Source organism: Danio aesculapii, chromosome 13 (assembly GCF_903798145.1).
Source record: "Danio aesculapii chromosome 13, fDanAes4.1, whole genome shotgun sequence".
NCBI lineage: Eukaryota > Metazoa > Chordata > Actinopteri > Cypriniformes > Danionidae > Danio > Danio aesculapii.
The window spans coordinates 16142563-16160101 of NC_079447.1; the positions used below are offsets into that span (position 1 = coordinate 16142563).

The 17539-nt window shown below is 34.2% G+C and overlaps 1 protein-coding gene across 1 annotated transcript in view; it reads left to right on the forward strand.

Annotated features, from left to right (window-relative positions):
• The first annotated feature begins 671 nt into the window (after positions 1-671).
• Positions 672-17539, forward strand: part of syne2b (spectrin repeat containing, nuclear envelope 2b) — a 200381-nt gene continuing 183513 nt past the window's right edge. The window contains exons 1-10 of the mRNA XM_056471431.1: positions 672-801; positions 960-1040; positions 8702-8763; positions 11236-11331; positions 12285-12362; positions 12670-12762; positions 12879-13075; positions 13172-13371; positions 13453-13553; positions 14439-14522. Of these exons, the coding sequence (XP_056327406.1) occupies positions 798-801; positions 960-1040; positions 8702-8763; positions 11236-11331; positions 12285-12362; positions 12670-12762; positions 12879-13075; positions 13172-13371; positions 13453-13553; positions 14439-14522 (996 nt within the window). The 5' untranslated portion in view covers positions 672-797. The remainder of the gene's footprint in view (positions 802-959; positions 1041-8701; positions 8764-11235; positions 11332-12284; positions 12363-12669; positions 12763-12878; positions 13076-13171; positions 13372-13452; positions 13554-14438; positions 14523-17539) is intronic.

Here is a 17539-nt window from a genome sequence, read left to right on the forward strand (position 1 = left end):
CCCTCTGGTGGATTTGTGAAAACAAAAACTGCAAAACTGGGATGTATTTGGTGCTCTCCAGAAATGTATATAGTGGTGCGTTTTCAGAATGAGCTGTGGTTGGTTTTTGTAATGCCCCCCTCCCCGTTACAAGGAATCAAATAGATAGTATGCTTCTATTGAAGTAGTAAAGACAGAAGTTAAATGCTTTAAAATAATTTCTATGTTTTCAGGTTAATTTTTTTTTCATGTTTAAATCATTAGAGAAATAAAAACCTAATTATTATGTTAAAAAAACCTTACCTAATAAATGTTTATCACTGTCAGTGTTCTGAAATGAACTAAAAACAAATGAAGCTAAATTACTTTTGAAATAAAATACAAAAACAAAAGCAGATGCAATTGTGCAACATATTTATTTCAAATCTAAAGATTCAGTGAATAATTAATGTTTTAACATGTTGATAACCGCTGAAGCCTTGAGGATACAGCAGTTTGCATTAGGTTAATCTGCACTTGTATAGACATGCTTTGTGTGTGTTTCTCTGGCACAGGTAAAAGGTGGAGCTTTTATGAAACCTGCAGTACTGGCGCTTGATCTTGAATTGCGTAGCTAAAGCTTATTGGGCAAGTTGTGCCGTGTTTACGTTCGTTTTAAAATCTGAATCTGATACATGCTCTCCAGAATTTCAGTGCAGGAGTTTTGCACTGCTTTGCTGCACTGCAAGATGAGGCTGGTCTATAAAACGTTACTGCCGTTGCACAATTTATCATGCAACTATTGATAATACAGGAATAGTACATCTGATGACAGCAGCATGGGTGAGTTTGGAGTTGCTTGGAAATTAGTTTAAATATATATGCAAATCTCAGTGGCTAAATCAGTCAGTATGCAATCATTAATGTAACATTTTATTTACCATTCAGTGGTATGGATATCTGTCATAGTGCAATTATTACTGTTAATGTCTCCTTAAAAGACAACAAAAAGAAGTTGCCTTGCTTTGTTGGGGTTGATCGACCGTCTGAAAGGTCTCATAGGAAGAAACTTGGATTTCAAGGTGAGGTGATGCACACAATTTAAAACAAAATAATGTTACTTACATACATACAGTTGAAGTCAGAATTATTAGCCCCCCTGTTTATTTTTTCCCCAATTTCTGTTTAACGGAGAGAAGATTTTTTTCAACACATTTCTAGTTTTAATGAGTTTTAATAACTCATTTCTAATAACATTTATTTTATCTTTGCCATGATGACAGTAAATAATATTTTACTAGATATTTTCAAGACACTTCTATACAGCTTCAAATGACATTTAAAGGCTTAACTAAGTTAATTAGGTTAACTAGGCAGGATAGTGTAATTAGGCAAGTTATTGTATAATAATGGTTTGTTCTGTAGACTATGAAAAAATATATATAGCTTAAGGGGGCTAATTATTTTGACCTTAATATGTTTCTTTTTTAATTCAAAACTGCTTTTCATCTTGCTGAAATAAAGCAAATAAGAGTTTCTCCAGAAGAAAGAATATTTTCAGACATACTGTGAACATTTTCTTGCTCTGTTAAACATCATTTGGGAAATATTAAAAAAAGTAAAAAAAATCAAAATCAAAGGGGGGCTAATAATTTTGATTTCTACTGTACATGCATACATACATACAGTAGCAGTGCAGTCTTGCTGAAAATTGACTAATAGATAAACATAATAAATGTCGCTTAGTGCTATATTATATTTCAGTAATTATGCTTTTTAGATGATTTTGATTTTATTTTACTATTATCTTGAATCTTTCCCAGTACTGCGTTGCAGCTGGAAGGGCATCCTCTTTGTAAAACATATGCTGGATAAATTGGCGATTCATTCCACTGTGGTGACCATTGATAAATAAAGGGACTAAGCTGAAGGAAAATGAATGAATGAACTATCTTGAATCAGTATAAAACAGTTTGTTCATCATATTTTTTCTCTGCTAAATGTCAGTCAAAAGCTGTTTCCCTCCTTCTGTTGTTCACTCAAAGGGAGGTGTTGTCTCTAATGATTTATTGTACAACCTGCACCTCCCAAAACACATTAAACACAAGGTGTGAACTTTATACAATACAAACATTCCAGAATGTCTTTGTGTTTTGCTAAATTAATTTAAAGTAATTAAATGTTAACATCTCTCTGAGGTGAATCAACACTTGATTCAGTCATTTAATTAAATAAAGTCTTTCCTAGCTAATGCTGTAAACTACTGTATATAGCCCTAATTTTTACTGTACTAAAATATCAATTACTAAAATTTACAATAGGGTGGCATGGTGGCTCAGTGGTTAGCACTGTTGCCTCACAGCAAGAAGGTCGCTGGTTTAAGTTCCAGCTGGGTTAGTTGGTATTTCTGTGTGGAGTTTGCATATTCTCCCCTTGTTGGTGTGGGTTTCCTCCGGGTGCTCCAGTTTCCCCCACAGCGCAAAAACATCCGCTAGTGTATTGAATAAACTAAATTTACCGTAGTGTATGAGTGTGTGTGAATGTGAGAATGACTAAGCCGAAGGAAAATGAATGAATGAGTTGACAATAGAACCCTCAGATTTGAAGAAACATAATACCTTAAACCAATTAAGTTGAAAAAGTAATATTGATGAGGAATGAAAACTTTTACAAATTACAAATGAAATTTAACGGACTTAATCTCAGTTTCAGTTTATTAAATTAAATAAAATTGTATTAAACCACTTAAAACCACCGGTAAATGTTATAGTTAAAGAAAGCGCAAGTACTGTACATTTGCATGTACAAAGGTGATCAGCAAAGACACTAGGATTGTGCTGAAGCTTCACAACAGCAGAACAGTAAACACTAATAAATCTCCCTCTAAATAAATCTGGAGCAAAAACACAACCAATAACTCTTAATTTTAACATGTAAAAGCCATGATGTGAACTAAAAACTTGCTTTAAATCATTGTGTTAGAGTTGTGCTTAATTTAATAAGTTAATAAGTTCATGTAATGTTTTTCTAATAAGTACAATGAACTTTCAGTAAAATTTGAGTGAAATATACTTGTTTAATTTGCTAAATTTAATTAGATTTTGTAGTCAGGGGCAATTTTAGGATTTTCATTTAGGGGGGCTCAGCTCCTTATAAGGTAAATTTTTTTATAACATGTGTATATATACATATATATATATATATATAGATATTAATATATATATTATATATATATATATATAGTATATATATATATATATATATATATAGTATATATAGATATATATATACATATACATATATATATATACATATACATATACATATAAATACATATACATATACATAGATATACATATACATAGACATAGATATACATTTATTTATATATATATATATATAATATATATATATATATATATATATATATAGATATATATATACATATATGTATATATATATATATATATATATATATAGATATATAGATATATATATATATATATATATATATATATATATATATATAATATTACATTTATAAGTAGTAATTTAATTGTAATACACTAAAAAACGTTTAATATGGGGTAATATACTATTACACTGTATTAGACTGTATTAGACAGAGTTCTCAATAAGCCTAATAGGCTCAACCCACCTGTTTACTGTAGTAAAAACCACTTCTATATTCAAGTGATTTTTTTTGTTCCATTTATTAAATAAATAAACTGCCACTTTTCTAAATAAATGGCATACATATAAATATATCTTTAAACTTACAAGCTAATACACATATTTCACGATCTGAATGATAATAATAAATAAGAAGTATTTTTTAAATACTAGACAACAATTGATGCTTTAATCTCTGTCAGTGACTCTGACAGTTAAAACGAGTACATTCTCTAAGTGCTTCTGTCACTGTTTAATCCTTTCTGTGCAAGACTGTATGGTATAGTTAATGCCACACAAACTGTAAGTGTTTAATATTGGTAGTTCATTTAAAATAAAAATAGCGAAATGTTCATTAAGAGTTCACCTGTACCAAATGTCTTTGGACTGTGGGGGAAACCAGACCAAACTCCACACAGAAACTGACCCAACTGACCCAGCTGAGGCTCGAACCAGCGACCTTCTTACTGCACTGAAAAAAATCATTCAAAGATGATTCCTTGGATTTACTCAATTTTTTTACGTTAAGTGGTTGTAAACAATTTATTTAGGCTGAATTTAAACAAACAAATTAAGTTGAACATTGCTCAATTTAATTTGTTTGTTTAAATTCAACACAAATACATTGTTTGCAACAGTTTTGCATACAACACTTTTTTCAGTGTGTGAGACAACAGCACTACCTACTGCGCCACTCCGTCGCCTTGTTTTCTATTAAAAGTAACAATGTTAGAAGAGTAGAACTTTCTCTTATTTCTTTCTTTCCCTTTCTTAATTCCTTTTTAAAACCTAAATGTACACTCACTGGTCAGTTTATTAGGTACACCTTACTAATACCAGGTTAGCCCTATGCCACGAAGAATTAAGATAATTCTGAAGGCAAAAGGTTGCCTCAGAATTGCCTTAATTCTTCATGGCATAGGTTCAACAAGGTACTGGAAATATTCCTCAGATATTTTGGTCCATATTGACATGATAGCATCACACAGTTCCTGCAGATTTGTCAGCTGCACATCCATGAATCTCCCATTCCACCACATCCTAAAGTTGCTCTATTGGATTGAGATCTGGTGATTGTGGAGGCCATTTGAGTACAGTGAACTCATTGTCATGTTCAAGAAGCCATTCTGCAGTCGCTTTATGACATGGTGCGTTATCCTGCTGGAAGTAGCCATCAGAAGATGGCAACACTGTGATCATAAAGGGATGGACATGGTCAGCAACAATGCTCAGGTAGGCTGTGGCGTTGACACGATGCTCAATTAGTACTAATGGGCCCAAAGTGTGCCAAGAAAATATCCCCCACACCATTAAACCACCACCACCACCAGCCTAAACCATTGATACAAGGCAGGATGGATCCATGCTTTCCATGTTGCAAGTTGTTGGTGCCAAATTCTGACCCTACTATGCGAATGTCACAGCAGTAATTGAGAGTCATCAGACCAGGCAACATTTTTACAATCTTCTATTGTCAAATTTTGGTGAGCCTGTGTGAATTGTAGCATTAGTTTTTTGTTCTTAGCAGACAGGAGTGGCAGCCGGTGTGGTTTTCTAGTGCTGTAGCCCATCTGCCTCAAGGTTGGATGTATTGTGTGTTCAGAGATGCTCTTCTGCATTCCTCAGTTGTAACAAGTGGTTATTTGAGTTACTGTTGCCTTTTTATCAGCTGGAACCAGACTGGCCATTCTCCTCTGACCTCTGGCATCAACAAGGCATTTGCACCCACAGAACTGTTGTTCACTGGATATTTTCTCTTTTTCGGACCATCCTTTGTAAACCCCAGAGATGGTTGTGCGTGAAAATCCCAGTAGATCAGCAGTTTTGGAAATACTTCCCATCTGGCACCAATAACCATGCCACATTCAATGTCACTTAAATCACCTTTCTTCCCCATTCTGATGCTCAGTTTGAACTGCGGCAGATCATCTTGACCATGTCTACATGCCTAAATGCATTGAGTTGCTGCCATGTGATTGGCTGATTAGAAATTTGCGATGACGAACAGTTGAACAGGTGTACCTAATAAAGTGGCCAGTAAGTGTAAATGTGTGGTTTTGTTTGTTTGTTGTCTAAAAAAGAAAAGTTAAAGTTAAAAACCATCTGTCTTGCATGTTTCATATTTAACATGGTCAATTAAAACTCTTTTGAGGAAAAAAGAAACAAAATGCCAAGCTTCTTGCAATTATTGGACAATTATTGGACAGGGTGTGCCTCATCTGAAACAGCATGCACAAACAGCTCTATCTATCAATATATGATTGATAGATAGGTTATTATTATTATTGGGTTATTATTATTTCACTGACTACATTTCTTTTATGTAACATTAAGCATTTTTAAAATCGACGGCAGCAGTACACCATGAAATGACACACAGTCTTATATACTTCCTCTGTGCTTGACATATCACTTTCTGGGTTAAAAATGACCCTGGGTTAACTGTGTCAAGTGTAAAAGCGCATTAGTATTTGATAGCTGAACTCTAAATAAATTCACAGGAAACTGAGCTGATAACTCTACCCATCCCAAAGCGTTCTCTCATTGTGTGCTGCTGATACAGACGCGTGTGAATGATGACTGTCAGAGGATCGGTTCAAACACACACTCCTTTTCTCTTTGTGGGTCAGTCGGTCAACAGCGACATCTCTGAGACATTATCCTGATATAAAATAACCAGAGCGTCTTATTCATAGTGAGCGTGGCCATGTTTAGAATTTAATATGAGAGAGAGAGAACTCTTTTAGACTTACAGCAGGCTGGCAGAGAGAATCAAGCTGGTGACCGAGTTTGTCTTGAGGCTTTTGCTTGTTTTAAAAGAAAGTCCTTGGAGTTGATTTGATTACCCTTGGACGTACTGTAAGAGATTGTATAGTTTTGTTGAAGAAGAATGGAGGACGTAGATTGTGAAAGAATTGAGGATAAAGATGTTCTTCACACTGCAGATGAACTCATTGACTTTGTGGAGCTATATAACGGTAAATGTACTGTAAACATGCTATATAATGTGACTTTTGGGACTGTGTTGCATTTGATGTGGACAGTGTGTCAGTTAATACTACAAAAGTTTGTTTTCGTGAATGAATGAATGACTTTTTACATGTTTTTTTAAAATACATTTTTATTTTACACTTTGAAAATAATATGACAAAAAACAACAATTTTTTTCATTACTTTTACTTACTTTGAAAAGTTATTTAGGTTTTAAATATTTTTTATTGTACACACTTTACATTAAGTTTGTTAATGTATTTGAAGAGTTCAAATGCAAAAACCTCTAAGTGCAGTCTGAAATTTTGTTCTAAAATGAGCATTTTTCTCGAGATCCTATGTTTGTGTTCAGTTATTCCACTTTAAAGGCAATGCAAAGAATATATTATTTGCCGTAAAAGTGAGCTCATTGACTTTGTGAAGCTATATACCGTAAATGTACTGTAAACATGCTATATAATGTGACATTTAGGTCTTTGTTGCATTTGATGTGGACAGTGTGTCAGTTAACAAAAGTTTGTTTTCATGAATGAATGAATGAGTTTTTAGATGTTTTTTTCTGGTTTCTAACTGCATTTTCATTTTACATTGTGAAAATGATATGACATTAGTAATAACAAGTAGAAGTAATACAATTTTATGCTACTTCAGCTTACTTTGGAAAGTTACTTAGGTTTTAACTATTTTTTTTTTTGCTGTACACACTTTACAATAATGTATCTGAAGAGTTCAGATGCAAAACCCTCTAAGTGCTGTCTAAAATTTTGTTCTAAAATGAGCATTTTTCTCATGATCCTATGTTTGTCTTCAGTTATTTCACTTTAAAGGCAATGCAAAGAACATATTATTTTCCTTAAAAGTGAATTTACTGAATATACACAAGAGAAAAATTTCCACTTTAGGAGAAAATTTCAGACGGCATTTAGAGGTTTTGCATCTGAACACTTCATTTATAAACATGAACAAACAATGACCAATACATTTATTACAGTATTTATTAATCTTTGGTAATGTTAGTTAATGGAAATAAAGCTGTTTATTGTTACACTCAAAAAATTGTTTTGCTGCTTGTTCAAACTACTAACTTATATAAAATGTATGCAAACTACTTAACATAGATTTAACCTAAAACAATTAAGTTGTCCCAAAAAATCTCCTAAAATGTGTTGGGACAAAATTAATGAATTGTGTGGAACCCTGCATGTTTTACAGGATACTTCATGTTAACTCTGAGAGCATTAATGTTTATAAGCATGAATTTTCATTTAATAATGCATTAATAAATGTTGAGCTCTGATTAAGTACACTGTAAAACCTAAAAAGTTAAGGTAGCACAAACCGTTTGAGGAAACCAATTGCAACAAACCATTCAAGTTCAAAAACTAATCCTAATGAGTACTGTGAATTTAATCCATTTCAGTAAATGAAGCCATTTGAGCAGTTAAACCCAATAAATGAAGAGAACTGAAACCAGCTGAGTACTGTAAAACCCAATAAGTTAAGGCAACTCAAACCGAAAACCATAAAACCCAACAGTAAACTTTATCAAATGAAATGAGTGTGGTTAACTCAAAATTTACTGAAAGTAATTCTACTAATTTGAAAAGAGTTGTGAACTCAGTGTTGAAGGTAATGAGTTAATTAAATTCCTTATTACTTCAACTTAAATGGAGTAAGTTCACAGTACTCATATAGATTATTTTTTTAACAGAAATGGTTTGTTGCAATCGGTTTCCTCAAGCGGTTTGAGTTACCTTAACTTATTGGGTTTTACAGTACTCAGTTGGTTTGAGTTCTCTTCATTTATTGGGTTTTATTATGCTTTGTTTACTTGAATGGATTAAGTTCACAGTACTCATTAGGATTAGTTTTTGAACTTTAATGGTTTGTTGCAATCGGTTTCCTCAAATGGTTTAAGTTGTCTTAACTTTTTGGGTTTTACAGTGTACAGTCTATTCATAGACATTGAGCAAATTCAGTTAAACGCAGCTCACAGAGATTTAGTTTGAGTAGTATAATGTTTATTCGCTCATTTTGACTGTACTGGTTTTCATGTTTTCCCTCTCTGCTCTTCCCTCAGTGGAGCAGGAACAAATTCAGAAGAGAACCTTCACCAACTGGATTAATGCCCAGCTGTCTAAGGTGAGGGTCGAAGTTCAACCGCTCCTAAACCTGATTTAGAAACCCTACACCCCTGTTAGACTGTATTATGTAATCGCCATGAACTTCGCTTGCTATATTTTGAGTTATTTGTACTGACTGACAAACAATTTTTTTTAAAATGTATTTAAACTACAAGTTAATGACGCTCATGAGATGTTTGTTGGTAGAGGTCATTCCTGACGGTTCTCCAATAGCCTAGAGGGAATGAGGGGTGGGCAGGGGGTAAATATAATCTCCTCAAACATGAGCCAGAAAGATAGACAGCAACAGGAGTTGTTCAGCACACACACACCAACACACGTATTCACACCCACAGCTACTTATAAAGTGAGCAAATGACAAGACATGAATGGGACGGGTGTGTATTATGAAGTAAAGCATGTCAGGGCGTTATTATTTTGGATAGTTTGATATGTTCGTCTCTTCCTCCACAGTCAAAAGAATATTAGCTGATGCATTGCTAATGCCTGGAGCTGTCAGTTTTATGTAAAAGGTTTTAAAAGGATGAGTTCACACAAGCTGTTTGAGTTGTCCTCTAGACATGTCTGAAAACCTGCTGCGAAGAGACTTGTTGAATCTGATGCAAATAGATACTAGAAAATATTGTTTAATACAAAACAAATTCAACATAACTATTTCAAGATTCTAGATAAGAATACAAAAAAAACACATGAGATTCAAATGTGCAATCATATGATAAAATTACACATGAAACATATTAAAAATGATTTTGACATGATTTAAATTTAATCTTTAAGGGCTAATGGGCTATATGCACTGAAAGTGTTTTTCAGCTACTGATAAACTTCCTGTGAAAGGTTTATGTGACTATTTTCAGTTTCATAGGGTTTCTTTACAGTGTTGATATTGTACTGTTATTCAAATATATTTAGTTAAATTAGCATTCATTTAGTTGTCCAAGTGTAATACAAGATGAAAGACAACCAGGAGAAGCAGGCGAGTGCAGAAACCCTATTTAAAGTACTGTGGTAAAAATGAATATCCATATTTTAATGACAATAGAGTGGAATCGATTTAGTGCTTCTTGTCTGGTCTGAGACCCACTTTTTATCTTAGTCAGGTAGTGAATATCACTGCTTTTTTAAAGTATTCAGACCTTAAATACTGCAGTTTTGTAATGGCAGGACAATTCACTTGGAAACGCTTAAGCTAGCTTATTGAAAATTGAAGTCCGTGTCCATATACAGTGCATCCGGAAAATGTTGATAGCGCTTCACTTTTATCACATTTTTTATGTTTCAGCCTTATTCCAAAATGGATTAAATTCATAATTTTATTTCCTCAAAATTCTACACACAATACCCCATAATGACAATAGGAAAAAAGAGTTTCTGAAATTTATTAAAAATAAAAAACCTGAAAAATCACATGTACACAAGTATTCACAGCCTTTGCTCAATACTTTGTTGATGCACCTTTGCCAGCAATTACAGCCTCAAGTCTTTTTGAATATGATGCCACAAGCTTGGCACACCTGTCTTTGGGAATTTTTGCCCATTCCTCTTTGCAGTACCTCTCAAGCTCTATCAGGTTGGATGGGAAGCGTCAGTGTACAGCCATTTTCAGATCTCTTCAGAGATGTTCAATAGGATTTAGGTCGGGGCTCTGGCTGGGCCACTCAAAGACACTCACCGAGTTGTTGTGAAGCCACTCCATCGATATTTTGGCGGTGTGCTTTGGGTCATTGTCCTGCTGGAAGATCTATCACCCCAGTCTGAGGTTTAAGAGCACTCTGAAGCAGGTTTTCATTCAGAATGTCTCTGTACATTGTTGCATTCATATTTCCCTCTGTCTTCATGCTTGGTTTGTGCTTTGACATGCACTGTCAACCCTGGGAGCTTATATAGACAGGTGTATGACTTTTCAAATCATGTCCAATCAACTGAATTTACCACAGGTGAACTCTAATTAAGGTGCTGAAACATCTCAAGAATGATAAGTGGAAACAGAATGTGCATGAGCTCAATTTAGAGCTTCACGGCAAAGGCTGTGAATCCTTATGTACATGTGATTCTACAAGTTTTTTTATTTTTAATAAATTTGCAGCAATTAAAAAAAAACTTTTTTCACATTGTCATTATGGGGTATTGTGTGTAGAATTTTGAGGAAATAAATGAATTTCATCCATTTTGGAGTAAGGCTGTAACATAAAAAATTTGGAAAAAGTGAAGCGCTATGAATACTTTCCGCATGCACTATACCCAGTTCACAACAATATGAATTAGTTATAAAGTGAGATTATATTGGTAGGTATGATGAGCATAACTGCTGTCAAAATGTTTTTTTCTCTAGCTATAATGTGATTTTGTTGTTATTTGTGGTGGGATATAGTCAAACCTATTTGTGTCTGGTTTACTTGTGGTTTAGTTGATGTTATATACCATATCCATTTGGAGGTCTAATATGAGATATTTCATTGTGCTCCCTCAGAGGACTCCTCCAGTTACAGTGGTGGATCTTTTCACTGAATTCAGAGATGGAAGCAGACTTTTAGACCTGCTGGAGGTCATGAGTGGTCAGAGAATTGTAAGTGGATACTTAATTTTCAATAACTAAACTTACATGTATATACTCCATGTACTGTATCAACATGTGCACTCCAAATATGTTTAAATATCTAAAGGTGCTGTATGTAAGTTTTTGACTCTTCTAAAGCATAAAAATACCATAATATGCTTGCAGATATTTACGAAACATGCTAAGTGAACTTTCTTGTTTATTTGAAAAACAATACTGAAGTCAGACATTCTGCTTTGAAAATGTGTTTTCCGTGCCAGAACGCTTTGTTTTGGTAATTTAACCTGCCCAATGCCAGTTTAGCCAATTATATTTAAGCACCCTGGGTTGCCTTGGTGGAAAACAGTGTATTTCATTTCATGAGACGCAGATTCTGTTCCACATGAGGTTAAGTAGCAAATGATATAAATATTACGAACCTAAACATTAGGTGAGCAGGTTACATTGTAACCCTGTGTCCTAACAACAGTGTTGTTTTGCACCAGACGAAACACAACAGAAATTTAAATACAACCATTCAGAAGCACAGAATATGCACTCACTCACGAAATGGTGAGGTTTATACTCTAATTAATACATATTAAACCTCTTTAACATTACTAAATGTACATGTTGAATCCTTCATATGTGTTTAGTTCTAAAGTTAAATTTCTTCTATCGCGTGCCGTTGCTTTTATTTAGAACACGGCTTCTTTCCTCAATCTGGCAACCCGCCCTTGCGTTTGTTTTAATCCAGGAGTGCAATACCTAGTTTAACCACTGTGTGTCAAACTTGCATACTACACCTTAAAACATTTGAATACCTGAAATGTGAATTGGCTGGGCTTACACAATGCAGATCAAACTGTTATTTGATAATGTAGGCATGATTGATATTTAATCTCATAATGGCAATATATTGGTATATAGAATATAATTCTATACAATAATAGAATTGATAATAAAAACAACCTTTATTTCAGAGCCGAGAGAAAAGAAGGGGGACGTTTCAGCACAGGACTAACATTGAGAAAGCTCTAGCGTTCCTTAAGAAGAAATCGGTAAGATGCAACATCACTCAGAAAATAATTTATTTTTATAATTATTATTTATTATTTTATATAACTCAATTTATTTCAGAGGATCACCACAATTATTATTTTATCACTCCCAAATTAGAAGAGCCAGTTTGTAAGGAAGAGAACTGAAATTTAATTGTGTGCATTCTATTTTATTTGCAAAAATATGCTTATTAAATACTTTTATATTTGAAAGCAATTATATTTGTTTGTTCACGCTTGGGTATTTCTGTTCAGTGCAGAAAATAAATGTTGAGATTAAGTGTATACATCAATGTCCCATATATAGATCAAACTAGTCAACATCAATGTCTCGGACATCATGGATGGGAAACCATCCATCATTTTGGGTCTGGTGTGGACAATTATCATGCACATTCATGTAAGTTTACTCAATATAAATTTTAAGATTTCATTAGTTACGAATTCATACACTTATGGTGAGTAATTGTCAGTTTTGATGTTTGATTGTTCTGATGTGTCTTCTATATCGTTTAGATTGAAGAATTGGCCAGCACATTGTCCTTCAGTTCCCGTCAGTCTTCTCTGGAGTCGCTGGCGAGTTTGGACACTCGTTCAACCAACAGCAGCGCCCGCAGCAGTCCAGTACCACTCCGCGGTTCACCCTTACATGCCCGTTTCCGCGTATCTGCCAAAAAAGCCCTGCTGCTGTGGGTCAGAGAGCAGTGCCAGAGGTCAAGAACAATCTGCTTCAATAAATTGATGGGAACAGACATATTCTGAACCTGTACTGTAAAAACTGATCATCTCTGTCTGTTTTTTTCTCTCAGGGCTGGATGTACTCTGAATGTGAAGGATTTCAAGGTGAGCTGGAGGAGTGGGGTAGTGTTTTTGGCCATACTTCATGCTCTAAGGCCAAATATAGTTGATTTAACCAGAGCTCGAACAAGAACGAACAGACAAAACTTGGAGGAAGCCTTCCACATCGCTGAGAGAGAACTTCATATACCCAGACTACTAGATCCAGCAGGTAAGTCTGATTACACCTTGAAAATGTTTGCTTTGTATATGCAGCAAGCAGTCAAACAGCAATTGTATATTTGTTTTCCAGATGTTGATGTTAGAGATCCTGATGAAAAGTCTATTATGACTTACGTTGCTCAGTTCCTGCAGTATTCTAAAGATGCTTCAGTTTCTGATGAAGAAATGCAGGTTAGATACACACACATGTTGTTTTGGTGGTTTACGGGGACTTTCCATAGGCGTAATGTATTTTATACAATAAAAACATCTTATTATATGGCCTTACCTCACCCCTACCCCTAAACCCAACACTGACAGGAAACCTGAGGCAAAAGTTTGTGACAAATTTCTGTTCGTGTAAACCACCAAAACCAGTACACACACACACACACACACACACACACACACACACACACACACACACTTTAAAGACTTCTCACTGAGGTCACTAAATTAATTAAAACAAACTGTTTTTCATCTGAAATGCTGCCATCTGAACCTTGGTGTGCCTCAGGATATCAGATTGACACCTTTGGAGGTAGGTGTAGGTAGTGCTGGATAAGTTGACGGTTTATTCTGCTGTGGCGACCCTGGATTAATAAAGGCACTAAGCCGAAAAGAAAATTAATGAAATGAATATTCATGCAAAAGATTTCTTATATTATCTTAGCATCACTCCAGTTGTGTCTTTAGATAGTTTTCCAGTTACATTTGGGATTAATTTCTGATATTTATTTAGAATAATAATTGGATAATAAAAATAATACTGTTATTTATTTATCTATTTATTTATTTATAATTATATATATTTTTTGTTATATATATATATATTATTGTTATTATTTTATTTTATTTTTGGGAGGGGGAGCAGTGCCCCAGTATGCTGGCAATGCCCCTGGTCTTAATAATGATAGTGTGAATGGTAAGCAAAGCAGAACTAAATGTTTCCTTTTTTTCTTTGCTCTCACAAGTGTGAACACTTTAAATGCTGAAGTGATTCATTACCCTCTCACATCTCTTTCTCTTTTCCTTTGTTTTATTTTACTTTCTTTTTTCCTCTGGATTGTGGTTTAGTATCTCACTCCTCCTCAGCGCCTTTCTCCTGTCAATCTACCTTCAGACTTCACTCCTTCTATTACTGCGTCACCTGTAAGACAGGTACGTCTGTCTCTCACTGTTATTTTTAAGGTGCTGGATTCACTCATTAGCTGCTTTTTTCTCTTATAGCTTCAAGAGGTGTGCTAGTTCTTGCTAACAGTGTCAATGTTATTCATGATTGTTTATGAAAGGTTAATTTGGACTTGTTTAGCCTGTTTTGTAACCTAAATAGCGTGAGTAAAAAGAGTATTTATTACAAGTAGAGTGGTTGGCATGTGATTCATTTACAGTCTTGTTTTTTATAATTCTAAGTTCTAAAATTTAAAAGAGTAAATAAGAAAAGCCTAAGCCCAAGTGTATTGTCAGAAATTTTTAATGATGGAGGTTACATCTACATTAATCCAGACATATTTAAAGTGATCTCCATCCACATTAGTGTTTAAGCTTTCTCTAAATGTTTCATGCCTGCATTGAAATGTAAAAAAATGCTAAATAATATAGCCAAAAGCTCAATGTGATGATACTAGGACTGAGACCAGACATAATAAAAGATTTCAAACTGTTGTTCTAACACAATCATATTATGTCAAATCACACATATTATGATTTAAACTAGGTCATACTCATGGTCATACTTAGGGCCAGACAGAATCTGCAGACTTTTTTTTATTTCTGAATTTTGTAAAAGATCTGTGGATTTATGCGGAATGATTTCAGGAGTATCATAGCGAAAAACTTAATATATGAAAAAAAATAATAATAAATTTTTAACTTGTGTTTAATTTTTACAATGCAAATCCAATTAGATCCACTTATTTGGCAAACAAAGCAAGTCTCACATATCGTATAACTACTAAAAGACAGAAAATATTGCTTTATAAACTGTATTGTAAATAAATCAAATGAACATTTTCATAGTACTATTATTATATCACAATAATATTAGTGAAAGGAATTTAAAAAAGTGGGGTGACGCAGTGGTGCTGTGGGTATCATGTTCACCTCAAAGCAAGAAGGGTATCTGCTGCGTAAAACATATGCTGAATAATTTGGCGGTTCATTCTGCTGTGGCGACCCCTGATTAATAAAGGGACTAAGCCGACAAGAAAATGAATGAATGAATTTAAAAAGTGAATAAATGTAAAATTACACACATCTACACAAGTAAATACAGACTCCATGATGGAATAAAAATCTGTGTATATCTGAAGATTTCTGCGCGTGCAGATTCCCTGTGGGCCTAGTCATACTGTACCACCATCCCCAACTAGTTCACATTCCCATGTTTTGCCACAGGACAGCAATTGGAAGGACACTTTCTGTCTTCTTTTATATCATAGCATATGTTTACTTGAATATACCAGCTTTGGGTGCATTTCCAAAAACCATCGTTAGCCAACTAAGGTCGCAAGTTCTGTCGTTACAAACATAGTTTGTTGATTTCCCAAATCCATCATTCCAACGAACATTCACAAACTGCGCCACAAACTTGTATGCCTGCAACTACACCTCTGGAGCTGCAGTTAGAAACATAGTTCCTGGCTGTGTTCTATTCCCAGTTATCCCCCCCTATGCCCTATTCCTTTAGAACATTCAAACATTTTAACTTGGAATGATTTTTTAAAGTAAGCAATCAAAGTCACCTCTTAGCTGTAATTTGCTTTCGAAGTATTTTTACAGTTCAGTTTTAGCAATCTTCATGTTTACAGTTGCGCTCCCATCGCAGTGCACTTTGAAAACATTGATGTCATTTTGAACAAAGCCGTGGCTCATGACGAAACTATAGGTGACCTATTATTTAAAAGTGGAATTTGTTACATCTCCAAAGCTTGTGAAAACAAAAAACATAGCATACTGTACGTTAATGCTTTTAATTTATAGTAGGTTATTTATTAAGTATCTGTACTGTATATGACATGGGTCTGGTTAGAACATTTCTGCAGTGGTTTGCATGTGTCAAATTGTAAAAGTAGACTTTTCAAAAAATAAAAAAATAAATAAACAATATCCTACATTATAATAATAATAATCGTCATCATCATCATCATTATTATTAATATTATTATTAAAGTATGATTTTTTAAAATTCCTAATAAATATTAAATGTCATTTCTTAATAAATATCCTCATTATTACTTTATTTATATGATTTATATATGGGATTAGAATATGCCTTAGCTTTTGTAAGTAATTTATGTTTTAGAATAGAATATGGGGTGGTTGATTCCGCTGTGTGTCGAAATTTTAAAAAGGAGGCGTGGCACCCAACCCCACTCCTGAACTCAACCGTCATTGGGTGATAAGCAAATCGTACTAAATTGTACGAATTAGATTGTACAAATTCATACAGATTAGCCACTAAATCAAAAAGTTACGAGTTGCCGAGAGATTGCGCTGGAATATACACCACATGTGTTATTTTTAAAGTTAACACTGCAATGCAAAATTTTTACATTTATTTACTTGGTAGGACATCTTCAGGAAGCTCAGGTTTTGCAGAACAAAAACATCCTCAGTGTGGACAGAGGGCCCAAATTTAGAGAAAAATATGGTATTTCAAATGTGTCCAGATTAATGGAGATGTATACCTTCTGGCTGGGTGTCATTTTGCCAAGTACAGTACAATGTGATCCTGGATTAACATCTATGTTAACATCTAAACCCAACCATAACTATAAATTATTTCCAGAATCAGAGGGGAATAATAGTTGGATAGCAATCATGTAGAAGTACATAACCCTAACTGTAAGCCTAAACTTTCTGACTGAAAAGTTAGACTGATTTTTGTTATGGTCGATTTTAATTGTTTTTTTTTTGTTTTTGTTTTTACGTAACTTGTTCTTTGACCAGGCCCACTTGTTTATACCCTGTCCAATCAAATCAGGTCCTCCTCAATCACCTGAGACAGCAGCTAAATCAGCTGCCCCTGGGGTAAAATATCAAGAAACCCCCCTTTTTTCTGCCCAGTTTTTCTGCCCGATTTTGCTTGTATAAACATGCTGATGACTATAAACTCAATTATGAAGATAATCCCAGAAATTAGAGAGCTAATCCATTAAAACCAGTAATTGATCAAG